The following is a 13,619-nucleotide window of genomic DNA, read 5'->3' on the forward strand; positions in this document are numbered from 1 at the left end:
CAATGTATGCTTCAGGGTTTGGCTGCTTGCAATGTTTGGAACTACCTTGTTGTTAGGATCAGTGATCTATGACCTCTTTTGTAAAGCTCTCTCTTGGAAGTCGCTTTGGATAAAAGCGTCTGCTAAATGCATAAATGTAAATGGCTCCTTTCTTCATAAATAGCTCGCATTGTATGGCAACGGACCAACAATCATATGTGTTTTTGCTCTAGTGCGATCAAACCCCACTTCATGCCAGCTTGCAACTGTTCTATTTTCTTAGCCTACAGCAGCAAATATGAGATGCGACTTGAAATCGCCAATAATGTTGAATGTTTTGTCAATTTGGGACGGATCTGGTGATAGAGGCCAACGGCAACTACTGCTGTTAGGTGAACGCACAGCTCGCATGCTTACGGAAACCAGGTAGTCTGGAAACCAGACAATAACACTGGGTGTCCAGCACCTGTGCTAGGGGGCTAGCTCTACCTGTATGGGGGTTGAAAAGTACCGTTGCACGGCCAAAAAGCATATAACGACCACAAGCTTTGCCCACAATGTCCGTGTCGTCTCTGCCTTTTCATCATTGGTTCCCAACGGGAATGATGGCAGCGACCTAGTAAGTGTGGGGACATTGGCTGTTTATCAATCCAATGAATTGCGATGCGGGTTTTCTTGGCTATTGCGCAATACCCTGGACTCACTAGCTAGGTTATGGAAAAGTTGGAGCAAATTTACAAATGAGCCATTTCAATAAAATTAACATTTTCAGCGACTACACCGACCCTTTTTTTGTCAGTGTAGGTAGCCTGGCTCTGCCCTCCTACGTACTTCCGCTCAATCTTGATTTTACTTCTGTACTAGGTCTGGCCATTAGGTACGTAGGTCAGATTTTTCAGGTTGATTTTCAACTGGCCAATCAGCGAACAGAGGAATTAGCTGAAAACGAACGATGGTGCGCTAGTTTGTGTTGTAGTTCCGTAATGGCGGCGGAGAAAGATGCGACCAAAGCCACATTCGGTCCGTTGTGGCAACGCTGCCGAATATCCATAAGCTAAAGCCGGAGCAAGAACAAGTTTTGCTGGTGGTCATGATGTTGTGCCCCCCCTCCCTACGGGGTTCGGGAAAAGTTTGATTTTCCAGCTATGGCAGCTAGCTCTGTTACAGTAGTGGTGAAGGAATTGGCTAAGGCGAACTCTAGCGATTGGTTATGGCAGATCACAGTGGCTCTAGGCAGATCCAATAGTTTTAAACTTCAACAGAGTACCCGCCTACAAGGAAGTCAGCGCTTGTCAATGGAGCGAGGCCACACTCTCTGATCAAATGAAATTTACGAGAGTCTGGTTAGGACCAGGCTACAGAGTAGGGGCTACAGCTGAAAAGGCATGATCACCTTTTGATTTCATCCGAGCCTGTGGAATGGCTAAAAGGGACTGGTTTGATGATCTAAGGGGCCTGGAAGTGTGATACAGCATAAGAACATCGCAGATATACAATGAGCCAATCCATGTAAAGCTTTAAAAACAGGTAACATCACCTTAAAATCTATTCTATAGTTGACTGGCAACCAGTGAAGAGAGGCCAATATTGGGGAGATATGGTCCCTCTCCCTGGTACCAGTCAACATTCTAGCACCCGCATTCTGGACAAGCTGCAAGCGTGATAATGATGATTGACAAATGCCATAATACAGAGACTTACAGTAATCAATTCGAGATGATATAAGTTGATGGATAACAATTTCCAAGTCCTTGAAAGAGAGGAAATAGTTTAGTTTTGCAATAGTCCTTAAATGAAAGAATCTACCTTTGACAACAGAATTAATTAGTTTGTCAGTGCACATTGGTGGACATGGGGCCCATTTTTTTTGACAAATCGTCAATTGATCTGGGGGTACCAAATAGAATCACCTCCGTCTTACTCATTAAGTTGGAGAAGTTTTTAGCCATCCAGCACTTGATATCTTTAAGGCAATCAAAAAGGGACACCAGAGAGTTGGTATCACCTGGTTTTAACAGAAAGTATAACTGTGTATCATCAGCATAACAGTGATATGCTATATTTACATTTATGCATTTAGCAGACGCTTTTATCCAAAGCGACTTCCAAGAGACAGTTTTACAAAATATGTAAGATATACAAGATATGCTATATTATGTTTACGTACATTATGTTTACGGAGAATGGAGCCCAGAGGAAGCATATACAAAGAAAATAGAATTGGACCCAGGATTGAACCTTGAGGTACTCCACATGTAATCGCTGCGGAAGAGGAAGAAATATTTCCAATATTGACAGAAAAGGTTTGATCTTTCAAATAAGAGTGGAACCACTGTAGAGCTACACCCTGGATACCAACCCTTTGCTGGAGACAATCCAGGGAGGTGTTCCATCAACATCGCTAACGCAAGTCGCGCCAACACGAATAAGTCTCAGTTGGGTAAACGTCAACTTAGACTTAAGCCTCAAGCCGTTCCACTAACGTTCCGTTCCACTAACAGGCAACGATAATTCAAGCTAGACCTCAGTAAGCTTAGACTGTGCAGCCCAGATCAGGCGATCGTCGAAAAGAGGAGTTATGTCGCAAAAAGTAAAGCGTAAAGCAGCAGAGGGGTGTTGTTTCAGCAGCGTAAATGGATTTATTGAGTTTTTTTGGAGTTGTCCCCAAAAAGGGCAATGTTGCTGCAATTAACATGGCAAGGGAGACAACTTACATTTACATTACGACCCTTAAAATGCGTAAATTGTAGACCTACCAAATCTACTTAACATATATATATATGCATTTAGGCCTACTAATAATTAGCGTAATTTGATGATCTGTATGAAACCGTTTTGACTGTAGGCTAGCCTATGGCCGATATTCTCAACATGAGATTGGGAATAATAGCCCCAAAAAGAACGTGGCAACAATTGAAATTCAAAACACTGAAGAAGGCCATGGTTAATTGCCCTTGATGTGGGCTAATAATGTTTTTGTCTTCACCTCTTGAACAAAGTCAATAAATTACTTAAAAACAACTTTGCCACACGCATTTATTAAGTGATAGGCTAAATGCTGAGCTTAAGATAAAATGGAAAGATAACCATGACTAAAATGGGGATTCACTGAAATGACTAGTATTGCACAGATCCAGCACTGACTTTTTAGATCAGAAGGTGATCCAAACTGCACATTTTGCTTGGCAGAACAGTCGTTTAAAATTGCTCAGCATGACTATCATTATTATAGTATGCATATTTCCAATTAACATAGTCTGCCTGCACAGATCCAGAGGGGGCTTGGACAGTGACAGACTGTGGCTGTGCCAAGTATTGTCACAGCCTCACTTTGGGAAAGTATGCCCTACTGGGAACATTAGGGGAGACTGTTGGGCACAGCATCTAATTGTCTTCATTGGAAAGGGCAACATTTGGTACCCTGGATAAAGGGCACTTCATAACAGCACCCTTTTCCATTGGAAGTAAGGGCATGGGAACAGTCCAATTTAGGCCATTGTAAGGACACCTTATAGGGTACTGCATCACATTTTCTATACTATAAAGGAACTCATTAAGACATGTTTTTACATTTATAGAAGGCACACTGTCATTTATTACATGGGGCATCCTATGCACTCAAGCATATTTCACAATGTGAATGGCAGACAGTATGGCACTTGGCAGACAGTATGGCACTTGGTCTAATTGTTGCCACTCTAGAGGGCATTTTAGAAACACTTTCAACCATGGGGACACCATGTAGTTACCCCCTGAGTCTTCCAGTGGGCCTGTATACACCTATGGGGACAGTATATTGCACCTATAATATTGGGGAAGCCAGAGGAGAGGTAATATAAAGGCATGTCAACATATAGGCTACTTTAAGCAATGAAAATACTTTAAACAATTGAATAAAAAGTCTCATTGATTCTTTGTGTTTCAAGATTACCTGAAAAACTGATTCAGGTACTGCTTTGGAGCAAGGTATACCCTTCATATTTCCTGGCATAGTTGCCCGTTCAAGAATGTCCCACATGCAAAGACATAGACAGATGCAGACAGACTGAGTGTCAAGGCTTGGCTACAGTGGGTTTGCTTCCTTGTGTGTGATTCCAGCAGACTACAAAGTCTACATCTACCTACATAGACTGCAGTCTACTACCCTCCTTTCTACTATTAGTCTATTCTCCTTTCTATTACTTTCTACAAAGGATGGTAGGCTGCTCTTGTGTGTTCATTGCCATCCTTAAAAGTTGCTAAAGTGTTATGACAATTAAATATATCTAGATAAACTATGCTGGGCCTGCTGAACATATACTTCTTCCACAGATACTGGTCAGGGAAGCATTATTTCTGTCTGAAGACCCTTGGAGCTGGTGGGATAAACGCTCTTTGTATAATCTGAGCACCTTAATACACCACTTGTCTTGACGCTCTGCTTAGCTTCCAAGACCTTATTTTATGTCAATTAACCAATGGCTTTTGAAAACAGATAAAGTGACATTATTTCTTAACTTGTTTATTTAAATTAATATATTTTTTGGATGAAGAAGGCCTAAACACGGGTATCATTCATGTATGCACTTCAAAAAGTCTGAATTTACGTTTCCGAACACGGATTAAAGTAGCCTGGCTCCTACGTACTTCCGCTCAATTTGGATTTTGCTTCTGTACTAGGTCTGGGAGTTTGACTTTGAAGTCGGTTTTCGAAACAATTTTTTTGTAGGTCCAATCAGCGAACAGAGGGAGTGGCTGAGAACGATGACGTTAATGTCGTGCACTAGTTTGAGTAGTTCAGTAATGGCGGCGGAGAAAGATGCGAGCTAAGCTATTCTGCGGTTGTGGCAACGCTGCCGAATAAACATAGGTTAAAGCCGGAGCAAGAACATTCCTTGCTGAGTTTTGTTGGTGGCCATGATGTTGTGGCCCTCCTCCCCACGGGGTTCGGGAAAAGTTTAATTTTCTTTTTGAGCTACTCTTTTTGTCTTTGTCTTAATCATTTGCATATTTTCATACAAAATGAGCTTTACACACTTATAAGAGCTGAAGATTTGGCGACTCATAAATTTTATGTTGTCTTGATTTTGGGTGTTTACAATGGTCATTTGAAAGGATTGTAAATCTAGTTCTTCAAGAAAATTGTAGCAAACCGTAGTCAACTTTAATCAAATAAAACTTAATTTCCCACCAACAAAATTGTGGCTAGTGAAATGGCTGAGTGGCTAGTAACTTTGGAAAACCACTAGCCACAGTGGCTGGTAAGCAAACATTTTAATGTCAGGCCCTGCACCCAGCAGTGTGTATTTTTTTGCATCCCCTTTCGTTTCAACATTCAAATTACTATACAACAAATTAAATCCTGAGAAAAGTGGATTTTGAGGGGTATAGCTCCATAGACCTCCATTCATTCTGCACTCGCCCATTAGCACCCCCACATGGAACTAGAGTGGAACTGCAACCAGTTCAGAACCCAGAAGTTTCCCTGAGAGTCGCAGTTCTCCCCTATTAGACATTCTCTGGGCGTATCGACGGTTGCTAGCTTTGTTAGCTAACATTACCTGGCACAATCACCCCCACACTCAGAGGCGGCACTACCATTAGGCAAACTAGGGCCCCAGTTAAAAATAAATAAATAATTCTTAATAATATTTACAACAATATTAAATATTGTTGTACTGATGTAAACAAATTATATCCTGCCTTACATTACATTTTTCACATGCGAGACATATCCAAACCCCCCTATATTGCACAAATGGTTCGTCCCATATTGTTTCTCAGCTCGGCAGCGCGAAATACGTTAGGTAGTAATCGATTAGCCGACAGTAAGAGAGACAGATAGAAGACTTTGAACGTTGTGCCACAGCTACGTTGTGACAATTTTCATGCAAAAAGAGTAAAGTGAAACATTTTGTTTATCCTTCGCGATGTACCGGGGTCGTTTTGATCCACAGCTAGGTTGTGACAACTCTTCATGATAAAAAAATTAACTGAAACATTTTCTTTATCTTTCGCGCTGTATCGGGTTCATTTTGACCCACAGCTATGTTGTGACAACTTTTCATGATAAAAAAATTAATTGAAACATTTTCTTTATCCTTTGCGCTGTATCGGGGTCGTTGTGACCCACAGCGTTGTCTATTACCCCACCCTCGCGCTGTCTCCGGGTCCCCCCCTGCCATTGTGTACACGTTGTGTATTACGACGCCGCCACCCTCGTGATTTTCCTAATACACCAACGTAGATGCGTAGGGAAGGGGATGTGAAGGGGGTATATCACGTGACATATCACCAGTTACCACTAAGTGGAACCCCCGCACTGTCTTTGGGTAGTTGTGACTCACAGCCATGTTGTGACAACTTTTCATAATACAAAAATAGAGTGAAACATCATCACGCACTTAGGTTTTACACAATATCTGTACATGCCCACAGATCATCGGGTAGCACGGTGGCTCAGTGGTTAGCACTGTCGCCTCACAGCACTGTCGCCTCACAGCAAGAAGGTCCCTGGTTCAAACCCTGGTCGCTTCCATGTCCTTTCTGTGTAGAATTTACATGTTCTCCCGTGCCTGTGTGGGTTTCCTCCGGTTTCCCCCACCATTATAAAGACAAGCATCGTATGAATGTGAATGAGTGTTGGTAACAAATGTTGGTGGTGGTCAGAGGGGCCGTAGCTGCTGATTGGCAGCCACGCTTCCGTACCACCACCGGTTTGACTGTGTCTGAATGAATGCTGGACTCTGTAAAGCGACTTTGAGTACCTTGAAAATTGCTATATAAATAAAATGGATTATTATTATTATTATTACACACTAACTGTCTAAATGGTCTCCTTCAACAGCTTTCATGCAGTGATCCTTTCACCTACAAACACCTGGTCAAACAAGCTACTAGTCTGAAACCTAGTTTCAGTACTTTTGACATACGTTTGTTTATAAACCATCATGAGTTAAAGTTGAGTCATAGTTGGGTGTGCGATGATGATGACAGTGAAATAGACACATCCAAGACTACCAGCACTAACTGGAGAGGGAGGGGGTGAACACCTCCAAAATAATTGAAAGTAACACACACACAGACAACAGAGAGAGACAGGAAGAGTAACACAAAAAGTGAGAACATTTAATTGAAATGTTATTGTATATAAACAAACTTAAAAACAACAGTGACCAACAAACCATATTTACAGAAAAGTTTATCTTTCAGACAAGGGACAAAGTCATGGATCAGCAGACTACCCTCTAGTCATATACAGGACAAAGCATCTACACCCTCATCCAACCCACACCTACATCCACACCCATATTCTGTTTGCTGGAGTGTAGACTATATGACTCAGATGCTGTGCTCGTAGAGGTTCCTGGGCGTCTAGGAGGTGGAATCTTCAGACTGCAGACGACGCGACAGTGTGTCAACGCCCGTCTGGTGGAGCTCTTGAAGTCCACCCCCAGGAAGGCATACAGCAGTGGGTTTAGACAGCAGTCGTCAAATGCCATTGGTTCAGCCACCGCCAGCCACACACCCAGCACCACGTCCAGACTGCAGCCCCTGGGAAGGACCTGTAGGCGCATGAGGGCATCCACAGTGATGCCAGCACCATAAGGGAGCCAACACAGGAAGAAGCAGAGGACCAACTGACAGCTCTGTACTTCTGTCCCTGCACCCCCAGAGGGCCGCTGGACAAGGTCAGCCTGGACACGATGACACAGTTACACACCAGCAAAACTAGGCCCGGTACCTCCAAGCCCACCAACACCAAGACAGGAGCGTCGTCAGCTGGGTATAAGCGCTGGCACACCATCACCCCATCTCCCGCTTCCTGAGTCCTGGCAAACACTATGTCTGACACTGCCAAGAAAGCCGCAGGCAACCAGGCTCCTGGAAAGAGAGAGAGGATAATGGAGACAAAGAGGAGATTTGATGGTTAGATCAGGAGATGGAGTGAAGTGAAAACGTACAAAGTACATATGAGGCGTGGGTACGTAAGAGGGATAAGGGATGAGGCTAGAGACCCAGCTCACCTACCAACACCAGTCTCCGTGCCAGTAGCTGTCTCATGCCTGAGTTGTGCGCGTCTGTTGCTTTGACCACTGCTAGGTAGCGGTCCAGACTGATGAAGGCCAGGATGAACACACTCCCATACAGGTTCACCATGTAGATGACATGCACGGCCACACAGGTGCCTAATCCGAAATGCCAGTCCGTTAGCGCGGCATCCGCTGCCACTAACGGGAGTGTCAGCACAAAGAGAAGATCGGCAGCAGAGAGGTGCAGCCGGTAGCGGTCTGTCAGACTCAGTTTGGACCTGGGGGACAATCATATAAACCATCTGTGTGCCATCTTCTACATCAGAATTTGTTTTATTCGCAATGTATTGCGTTCACACAAACAAGGTATTTACTGTGGCAGGAAGGTGCATACATTAAACGAATGTACTGATCTTAAATTTTGAAAACAAAAGTAGAAATGTACAAAGTCTAACTAAACTTACTAAAGAACTAAACTAATCTCATCTTTGTCATCGTCTTCTTCATCATCATCCTCATCCATCTTTATTCTCACCTGCGCTGGCAGCCAAGCACCATCGCCACCAGGCTGTTCCCAGTGATGCCCAGGACAAAAATGAAGCCGTAGACCACAGCGAGGAACACTCGCTGGACGTCAGGGGTTATCACTTGATCCAGGTCACACGGACCCTCCAGGGCCACCCTCAAGTTGCAAGAACCAGTGTAGTTTATGTCATAGTCAAACACAATATGCTCTAGAGAGAGAGAGAGAGAAAGAGAGAGCAGTTGTAAAATGACCTTCAGTGTTTTGGCTGCTTGCAATGTTTAGGACTACCTCGTTGTTATGATCAGTGACCTATGCTCTTTTGTAAAGCTCTCTCTTGGAAGTCGCTTTGGATAAAAGCATCTGCTAAATGCATAAATGTAAATGTACACCTTCAGATCATAAATACGTAACTACAACAAAGCTGAATAAGACCTTGCCGCATACCTCATAGTAGGACATGATTGAGCGGCGACTGGGTCTCTGTCTCCTCTGCTGAGCGGAGCTGAGTACACTTCTGCCTTCAGTGGAGTTTAATATCTCTCCCATTCACCCCCTCTTCTCACTGGAATGTCATTCTAAGAGCCCATACAAGTCTTGGTAGGAGGAATACACTTCCTCGGCTCGGTTGGAGAAATACACTTCCTCCTCCCGGTTGGAAGAATAGACTTCCTTATCTCGGTTGGACAAATGAGCGCCCACCCCCCTCGTCTCTGTCGGAAGAATGAGCGCCCTTCCCCCTCATCTTGGTTGGAGGAAGTGAGCGCCCTTCCCCCCTCGACAAGGTTGGAGGAATAAACTTCCTCATCTCGGTCAGAAGGATGAACTTGGTTGGAGGAAAGAGGAATGTTGTCTGCGTTGTCTATTACGCCACTCTCTTGCTGTATCCGTGTTGTTGTGACCCACAGCGTTGTCTGCTTGGACACTAAGCGCTCGGACGTTTCAGAGGAGGTGGGATACTGAGCGCTTGGATGTTTCAGCACAGGGTTGTCTGGGGAAGTGCTACTACTTACATACATTCAGTGGGTTAGGGTCAGGACAGCAGCCGTTGCCTACAGTCACGGGGATTTCACTGCGCTGCAAGTTGTACAGCAGATGTTTGCAAATGTCGAGCAAGGTGACTCTGAAGAGGAGGCCAAGGATGTGTCAGAAGAAGAAGACGGAGGGGAAGAGCGCAACGCAGAGAACGTGTCAGAAGAAGAAGAAGGCGGGAAAGAGCGCTACGCAGACCGCCGCGACCATAGATATATATAAACACTGGATATGTCGTCCGCACCTGGAGGCCATCTTGCTACAGTGAACTCGCTCACCCATAACATTGAGTTGGTGCTACATGTACTGTGTGCTAACATTCACTGTAGCAAGATGGCCGCCATGTGCGGACGTTCTAGACCCTGCGGTAAGACATCTAGTGTTTATATATATATCTATGGCCACGACGTGTCGGCGCCCGAAGAAGACAAAGCCGACAATGATCATCATGAGGACCTAGTCCCTCAAATGGACATAGATACTTTCGTGTCGAAAAACGGCAAAATCCAATGGCCTTCCGTTCCGTATGGGAATCAGAGGATGCCGTCGCAACGTAAAAACACGGAGAGGCTCCCCGGACCCACAGCTTACGCCGTTTCACACGTCACCCCACAAATTGAAAGAGCAATCTTGGTCGAGACAAATCGGGAAGGGTATCTGAAACACGGAGTGGAAAGCCATGGACGTCACTGACCTACATGCCTACACAGGGCTGCTAATCCTGGCAGGGGTGTACAAGTCCCGAGGCGAAGCGGCCGCCAGTCTATGGGCCAGTCTACAAAGCGGCAGAGCGATATTCCCCGCTACGATACCGCTCAAACGCTTTTACACTTAATCGTCAACGATACGATTTGACAACCGTGGGACACGAGCAGCGAGACGCGCAACGGACAAGTTGGCGGCGATAAGAGAGGTCTGGGATATGTGGGTAGAGGGGTTACCTCGCCTTTACGACCCAGGGCGTGAAGTGACCATGGATGAACAACTGGTCGCATTCTGAGGACGGTGTCCTTTCAAGCAGTATATGCCAAGCAAACAGGCAAAGTACTGGGGTCCCTGTACTTACTGTAAGTCGCTCTGGATAAGAGCGTCTGCTAAATGACTACATTTGAATGTGAAATGTGAACTCGGAAGCAACCTCATGACGACGAGAAACATGACCATGGTTGGCGCGGTCCGAAAGAACAGGTCCGAGCCCCCGTCTGAGCTGCTAGTGACGAAGAGGACACAGGTGCAGTCGTCGCAGTTCGCCTTCACTCCCACCACCACTTTAGTTTCCTACCTCGCCAAGAAAAACAAGAACGTTTTATTTATGAGCACACGCCACATAGACGCCGTAATCAGTGACAGAGACTACGGGAAACTGACCATTGTCCTAGGCTACAACCGCAACAAAGGAGGTGTGGACAATCTGGATAAGGTTGTCGCATAATACAGCTGTAAAAGGAAGACTGCCCGCTGGCCCCTCGTCATCTTCGACAACATGATTGACGTCTCTTCCTACAACGCCTTTGTGATATGGAGAGAGGTCAACCCCAACTGGATGCCTTGCAAGCGCAACAAGAGGAGATTTTCCTCGAGCAGCTTGGCAGGGCACTCGTGACTCCGCCGATCGAAAGAAAACAATGTCACCCCCACACAGAAGCGGCGGCGACGGTTGTGAGAGGTCTCGGGATGGCCAGCTGTTGCGATCCGCCTCCTCAACGGCAACCCGAAGAGGCTGACGACGACAACACCGCCGCCACAGCCACCTAATCGGTAGGACCGTCCTCACCGGTCACCTCTTCTGTCAGTAAGAGGAAGAGATGTCAAGTCTGCCCTGTGAAGAAGGACAGTAAAATGACCACTGTTTTTCGCGGGTGTAAGAAGTATTTCTGCAGAGCCTGTTCGCATGTACACTGCCCCACGTGCGCCACCGAGCAGGGCTTGGGCCAAGGGGGGCGCGCTCACGTTGACCCTAGACGACACGCGGGGGTGTGTAGAGAAAGCCACGATGACGACGACAACTGAGTAAAGTGAACAAGAGTGGTTTGCTGAAGTTACACAGTGCTACAACCACATGCATGGTTGCGTATAGACAATGTATTAGGACGGCGTTAGGAGGATTATCCCTGGCGCTGTCTCCAGATCGTTGTGAAGTACTGTCATGGCGCATGGTGTGACCACTTTTCATAATACTAAAATAAAGTGAAACATTTTCTTTTATTCCTTGCGTTGTCTACATAGTCTGTTACACCACTCTCACGCTGTATCGGGTTTGTTGTGACTCACCGAACCTAGTCTGTTTCACAACTCTAGTGCTGTACCAAGTCGTTGTGAGTCTCAGTCATGTTGTGAAAACCTTTTACAATAAAAAGATAAAGTGAAATATGTGTATTCCTCCCGTTGTCTACCTAGTCTGTTACATGACTCTCGTGCTGTTTTCAAGTTGTTGAGAGTCACCGCACCAGGGGCCTGTTCCATAAAGGCCGCTCAAATAAGTTGGACTTAAAGTCCCAAACCAGACTTGAATTAGCTTAACAAGTCAAGCAGGGCTACAGCGGTTCCATAAAGGCCAATTTCAGCTCACGCAGTCCTACTAATTCAAGTCAGATTTAAGTAGTCAAGCTAATTGCGCGTGCACACTATTCTTAAGCAGCCCGAGAAGTAAAACATGGATCATACAATCCACCACGACAAAAGCAATGCACACGGCCACGTGACTTCTTCCAGAAAGAACGTTCCCTTTAAGCTTTGTACTATGACAGCTCCCTTATCCACCGCTTCATCAAAATGAAACGACACGCCATGATTGATGTGAACGATAGGCTATGTAGGTTGAGGTCCTTTATTAGATCTTTACTTCTTTGATAAAAAACAGAGACCCTCTAAACATATGTAAATTATTTTTTGGGACATTGTTTTAAATAAATAGCCTACTATTAATTAATACACTACCCAGTAGTCTAACTTTTTAACATGCTTGTGTCGGGAAAATGGAGGAGGTGTAGCCTGGATTTAGGTTTGTTTTGCAATTGTAGACTACTGTTAAAAATTATATAGCTATGATAATTATACTCGGATAATTTAGATTGACATAGGCCTATCCCTGATGCCTTAACATTTGAAATCACAAACTAGGCTAGCCATAAGCTACGTTTAACGTGGCATGTATCAAATCATTGTTCATCATCGTTTAATGCATTAGGCTAAATGTTGTAGCCTATGTAGGCTATTTAAGTTGATTTTCTATCAATGTTGAACATATTGAACTGATGAGTATAAGAAAATGAGAATAGCCATGGTAAATCATCGTTTTCCCGATGGGTCAGTGTTACAGGAAGGTCTGGTTAAGCACCAAGTCACGCTAAGCCTGACAGTTAGCCTGCCCCGGACCAGACTAGTTTCGCAGCCTAAGTTGCCATAGTAACCGAGTTTGAACTACGTGGAGCTAGCTATATGGAACCGAATGAACTAGAAATGAGTCAGACTAACTGATATAAGTCTGGCTTATTCATAATACATTTGAGACATGTTGTCTCATAGCCCAGGAGTTCTCCAACTTTTTGGGGCCAGGGACCCCGTACAGGGGAGAACATTTTCCAAGGACCCCCCCCCCCACAAAAAAAAAACTTTTAACATGACATCATTATTAGACTATTGAATTAATTACACAAAATTTACTGGAAACAGGAGTGGTTACTTAATTATTCATTACATATTAATGTATTACTTTTTTGTAGTCATTGTAACATTGTTTCATTTTACAGCTGACAGCCAGTTTTCTGCACATTAAGAGACATCAAACATTTCCAGGGAGGACCCCACTCTACTGATCCGAATGAGGTCCTCGGTTTTGGATGGGTTCAAACTCGTTTTTATGTTGTAGCTATTCGCACTGGTGTTCATGTAGGGTCGCAACAGGGGCTCTTGGTTTTCAGCATGGCTTACGGCAGGACAGACGGGGACTCAATTTTGTTGACGGAAGCATTGTTTAAGTTTCTATTGTTGAACTTGTTTGATATGTGTAGTGTTGAATGTTAGTTTGGTTAGTTTTATTGTTCACACTAAGGGTGAAGTTTAGCTAGGGTGAC

At 44.6% G+C, this 13,619-nt stretch overlaps 1 protein-coding gene across 1 annotated transcript; it reads right to left on the reverse strand.

Annotated features, from left to right (window-relative positions):
- Positions 1-7,050: 7,050 nt before the first annotated feature.
- Positions 7,051-8,380, reverse strand: LOC124468880 (C-X-C chemokine receptor type 4-like). Its single transcript, XM_047021902.1, is given in 4 exon segments — positions 7,051-7,600; positions 7,603-7,842; positions 7,986-8,075; positions 8,078-8,380. Coding segments are annotated over 4 exon segments (729 nt in total). The 5' UTR covers positions 8,106-8,380; the 3' UTR covers positions 7,051-7,229.
- Between the last annotated feature and the right edge of the window lie 5,239 nt (positions 8,381-13,619).

Source organism: Hypomesus transpacificus, chromosome 6 (genome assembly GCF_021917145.1).
Source record: "Hypomesus transpacificus isolate Combined female chromosome 6, fHypTra1, whole genome shotgun sequence".
NCBI classification, from domain to species: domain Eukaryota; kingdom Metazoa; phylum Chordata; class Actinopteri; order Osmeriformes; family Osmeridae; genus Hypomesus; species Hypomesus transpacificus.